This window comes from Bactrocera dorsalis, unplaced genomic scaffold, assembly GCF_023373825.1.
Source record: "Bactrocera dorsalis isolate Fly_Bdor unplaced genomic scaffold, ASM2337382v1 BdCtg499, whole genome shotgun sequence".
NCBI classification, from domain to species: domain Eukaryota; kingdom Metazoa; phylum Arthropoda; class Insecta; order Diptera; family Tephritidae; genus Bactrocera; species Bactrocera dorsalis.
In genome coordinates, this window is record NW_026038550.1 from 1 (window position 1) to 4,734 (window position 4,734).

General features: G+C 34.2%; 3 protein-coding genes across 3 annotated transcripts; 1 reads left to right on the forward strand and 2 right to left on the reverse strand.

Annotated features, from left to right (window-relative positions):
- Nucleotides 1–188: 188 nt before the first annotated feature.
- Nucleotides 189–790, reverse strand: LOC125780314 (transcription factor grauzone-like; the record flags this gene model as incomplete). The annotated part of the gene is made up of 2 exons (XM_049462305.1): nucleotides 604–790; nucleotides 189–546 (listed from the first exon to the last, which is right to left on the reverse strand). Coding segments are annotated over exons 1-2 (466 nt in total), but the record flags the coding sequence as incomplete, so codon positions are not given.
- Nucleotides 791–954: 164 nt separating this feature from the next.
- On the reverse strand, nucleotides 955–3,181 carry LOC115065720 (transcription factor grauzone). The gene is made up of 6 exons (XM_029548517.2): nucleotides 2,990–3,181; nucleotides 2,491–2,896; nucleotides 2,071–2,434; nucleotides 1,807–2,007; nucleotides 1,344–1,725; nucleotides 955–1,285 (listed from the first exon to the last, which is right to left on the reverse strand). Exons 1-6 carry the CDS (start codon nucleotides 3,095–3,097, stop codon nucleotides 1,043–1,045), a joined length of 1,704 nt encoding a protein of 567 aa, XP_029404377.2. The 5' UTR covers nucleotides 3,098–3,181; the 3' UTR covers nucleotides 955–1,042.
- A 127-nt stretch (nucleotides 3,182–3,308) lies between these two features.
- LOC105234211 (actin-related protein 8) lies at nucleotides 3,309–4,730 on the forward strand (the record flags this gene model as incomplete). The annotated part of the gene is made up of 2 exons (XM_011216498.4): nucleotides 3,309–4,510; nucleotides 4,572–4,730. Coding segments are annotated over exons 1-2 (1,170 nt in total), but the record flags the coding sequence as incomplete, so codon positions are not given.
- Between the last annotated feature and the right edge of the window lie 4 nt (nucleotides 4,731–4,734).

Below are 4,734 nucleotides of genomic sequence, written 5' to 3' on the forward strand. Positions count from 1 at the left end.
AGATTTTATTTTTCCCTTTCTTTTCTTTGAACGAGTTTTATCAATACCTTCTTTTTCTAGTTTTTTCTGTTTGGTGCTTCTTTTCGTGTATTTCCGCTTTTTAGTAGACCTTAATTCCATTACATTTTCTTCTGAAACTAACGGGCAAATTTAATGATCGTGAAAGATTTTTTTATAATCATAGTTACCTTCATCTGTATATGAGGGTGTAGGAGAAGGCAATGAGTCTGGATCGCTTGATAGAACATCATCCTTCATTTCAACAGCATTAAATTCCAATCCATCTGTAGATATCATCGGATTTACAACCAAGTCTATCTCTGGTTCTCGTAATTCATTATTTTTTGTGTCAATAGGAGATTTTACATCGGCACTGGTGAGTTCCAGTTGAAAATCATCCACATCTTGTTTTATTTGCGTGCACACTATATGTGTTTGCAATGTTTTCTGTTTTTCATCTATTTTTAACCAAAATCGGTGGAAAACCGATGTACATTCCCAACACTCTGCACAAATCTTGTTGGAAATAATATCACTTGGTTGTACCTGTTATTGATTGGATGTTTTGATGGTACCGAAAGCATATTTATATTTAAGCCTTACCTCGAAATGAAAGTATTTAGCAATAATTTTTGCAACTTCAGTTTCTGCATTGTCGGAGAATATATCAAAACTATCATGAGAATCTTCCAAACAGAGACGACAAACCATTTTTATCGAATCAAAATACTGCTAAGTTCAATTTAGTTCCGTCTTCTTATTATTTATATTCTTCCTCTTCTTTGAAAACCCAATTTAATTCACGGTAGTATTTCATATTGCATACCTAATTCGCTTCTTGTTAACGTTGCCAAACTATTAAAACAAATCTATTAGGTATTTTGTATCTACTATTTCTATCATTTGGTAACTAATTCAAAACGGAGGAGTCCAATAACGGTAACGCAAAAATCGCTAAATGATTATTAGGTGCAGTTTAATGAGTAACAATAGTCTTATTTCTAATTTAAATTCTTAGTCACAAATTTATAATACTGTATCTTTAAGACTGTGGTTCACTAAATGGTATTAAAGTTAGATACCCAGAAGACATATCATTCGCTTGAGTAGAGTGTTGTGGCAACTTTTCTTCCGATTTTTGTTTTACATCCTCATTACATTTTTCATGTACTGATTCATCCGAATGATTAGCCATATGTTTGCGCATATTACGGATCGACCTAAACTTCTTTGCACAAATTGAACACGTGTAGAGGTGTATTCCAGCATGCCTGGCCTCATGCTCCTAAAATTAATCGAATTAATATAACGGAAGCTTGAACATTTAGTAAGATTGCAATTACTCTCAATGCGATCGGCAGTTTGAACTCTTTGCTGCATACTGGACATTTAAAACTTCGGTCCGAATGATGGTAACGTATATGTGCCGCCAGTGAATGTCTGGAGTATTTAATGGCATTGCATTTAGTACATGGGTATTCCCTACCTAACGGTTCTTCGCTGTGAGCTATGATATGTTTCTTTAGTGTATACGCATTTTTCAGCCACTTTTGGCATATATGGCATTGAGCTCTGGTACGTGGTTCTGCGCTATGAATAGAGTCTACATGACGCAAAAGATTGTGAGCAGCTTTAAAACATTTTCCACAAATCTCGCAAACAGATTCATATTCATTCAGGTGAATGTTCCGTTCATGCTTCTTCAAAACTCCAGCACTGACGAATCTATATAATATAATACAAAATATTAAAAAAAAATTATATTAACAATATTATATTAACAATATAATTTTTGTTAGACATTACCCCTTGTTGCATATTTTACATATAAAATCGCGTGTAGTCGTATGTTTAGAACGCATATGATAATCCAAAAGATATTGTTTCACGAATTTTCTAGGGCACAATTTGCAAAAGAATTGTAAGTCCTCAGTATCAGGATGTTTTGAATCCATATGATTTTGATAAGTATTCCGGCTTGCCAACTTCTTATTGCATATATGGCACCTACAACAACATACATATTAGTAAAAAATATCAGTCACTTTTATAAATAAAGTGAATACTTACTTCAAAAAGTCTGGATCCCTATGCATTTTTAGATGGTCTACCCAAAGAGATCGTTTTAAAAAACGACTATTGCAACAAGTCATATATCCTTCGCATTTATGTTGGTCACGGAAATGTTTTCTTAACTGAAGGAAGTCTGTAAGTTGTTGCTTGCACAAACAACAACTCAATTCCGAATTTTGTGCTATATACTCATCCATCTCAGCAATCAAAGCCAATTTGGCCATACGTCGACTTGTGGCTTCTTCGTCATTTGCAGGATCTTTTGACAAATTCTCATCGCTTTTTGATTTTAACGACTTTTTCTTGTATTCGCGCTTGGGTCTGTTATCAAGATCGTTTGACTTCTTTTTCGTCTTAACACCTTAATATAGAGAATATTAAAATTATACAATTACAAATAAAAAAGCAATAACTCACAATTATAAGTCGGTTTCGTTTTTACGGTAGGTAATGATCCTTGATCGGATAATACGTCGTTATCTTTGTCTCCATCATCGAATCCGGCTTCATCTTCGCAATCGTTATCCAAATCAGCAGCATCGAATTCAACTTCATTATCGTAAACGTCTGGTTGTAAAACAGCCAAATCTATTTGCGGTTCTCTCAACCCAATTTCCTTGCAGTCAATAGATGAGTTAATATGGACCGAGGGAAATTCTTCTGTCTCAATATCTTCTATGGGATGTTTCGTTTCTATGCCTTCTAAATGAGTTTGCAAAGTCTTCTGTTTTTCATCAATATTTATCCAAAACTTATGAAAATCGTCAATATGCTTCCAACACTCGCAACAAATTTCGTTAGAAATTGTTTCGTGGTACTGAATCTTAAATTAATTGTTATCAATTATTTACAAACATGAACATATTACATATGCACATATGAGTTTAAAATACAAATAAATGAAAATGTAATTTACCTCAATGCAAAAATATCTTTTTATTACTTTTGCGACATCACTTTCACCATTATCAGACCACAGTTCTATACCGTTAGTTATTCCCAATAAACATAAACGACAAATCATTTTTCTAAACAAATAAGTAAACAAACACCAAAAGATGTATTCCTATTGGTTTTAAGGAAGACGATAGACTGTTTCCACTTATCGATTCTTCGACTAACCGATATACATGTATTCCGTTTGCAGCATATCGCATTTCAACGAGATGTTATTAATGAAACACCAGTAAAAATAAAAGTTACAAACTGTTTTTATAATACATAGAAAAGGAACAAGTTTTTAATTTATAATAAGTTTTATTGTTAACGTAAAATATTTCATTCCACCTTATACAAATTAATGAATCGATAACCATTTGCTCGTTTAAATAGACGCAATCATATGTTATTGCTGTTATCAAGACTATTCTAGGTAAACAAAACGTTGCAAATTGTCCGGCTAATATATATAAACAAAAAAGAATAAATGCAAGCACAGCGGATTATTATAATACACCCCGGATCGCTCTATGTTAGAATAGGAAGAGCCTCTGATCTTAATCCTATTACTCTTTTACATGCAGTAGCGTACCGAAAGCGTGAATCGACATCTGCTCAAGAACATAAAGATGAGTTACTGCCACACGTGCAAGGTTCAGCCGAAACTCTCACAGAATTTGAGGAACAAAGGCTACAAGTTTCCCATTCTATACAATCATATGCACCACTTCAAGAAACTTACGAACGCAGTGCTAAACGGCTGCGAGTTGCTACGCCACCGCAACAAATCGCTACTTTCAACAGGCGAAGTGTTCCCGAAGACCTTCCAATAATAGACGACAACAACTGCAGCGAAAAAAGTGAAAATGTAGTTGGACGTGAAAGGCTATTTGACAAAGATATTTTAGCGCTAAACGAAAAAGATGCAATTGCTTATAACGTCCATTTTCCAATAAGACGCGGTGAACTAAATTTGCATAAAGGTGTGGGTGGTTCTATGGCAGCAATCATATCTAGCATGGAAATAATTTGGCTGTATGCATTAAAAAGTCATTTAAATATTATGGCAGATGCATTACCACATTATAGTGCTGTTTTGGTTGTATCGGACGTCTATAATCGTAGTCATCTACGAGAATTGACAACATTATTATTACAGCGGTTGAGATTTCGTTCATGTTTTTTATTACAAGATCATGTTGCGTCTACTTTTGGGGCTGGACTAAGTTATGCTTGTGTTGTTGATATTGGGGATCAAAAATGTTCAATATCTTGTGTGGAGGATGGTATTAGTCATCCAGAAACTCGTGTACGACTTTCTTATGGTGGTGGCGATGTGACACAAGTGTTTTTAAACCTTCTACGCAAGTGCAGCTTTCCTTACAAAGAATGTGATGTAAAAAAAGGTTATGCAGATGCAGCATTAATAATGCATTTGAAAGAACGTTTTTGTCATCTTACCTTAGATGTTTGTGGAGCGCAAGAGCGTTGTTTTGAGGTAATGGAAAAGATATATAATAATATAATTCTTCTTAATATCAATTTTGTAAAATTTATAGGTAAAGAAAGGAAATAAACGATTACGATACACTCTTCAAATAGGTGACGAATGTGTTGTAGCGCCACTATGCCTGTTTCATACAGAACTACTTAATATTACTGGCAAAACGAAGCAAGCTAAAGTTCAACTGCGAAGTAGTCAACAACCGGATCCAGAAGATT

What these genes read in the sequence shown, in the direction of transcription:
- LOC115065720 (XM_029548517.2), bottom strand. Translation starts at nt 3,097, where the DNA reads ATGATTTGTCGTTTATGTTTATTGGGAATAACTAACGGTATAGAACTG. An exon ending in AGGGATCCAGACTTTTTGAA is followed by an intron (nt 2,008 to 2,070) that starts GTAAGTATTCAC and finishes ATGTTGTTGTAG; the next exon opens with GTGCCATATATGCAATAAGA. An exon ending in AACTGCCGATCGCATTGAGA is followed by an intron (nt 1,286 to 1,343) that starts GTAATTGCAATC and finishes GATTAATTTTAG; the next exon opens with GAGCATGAGGCCAGGCATGC.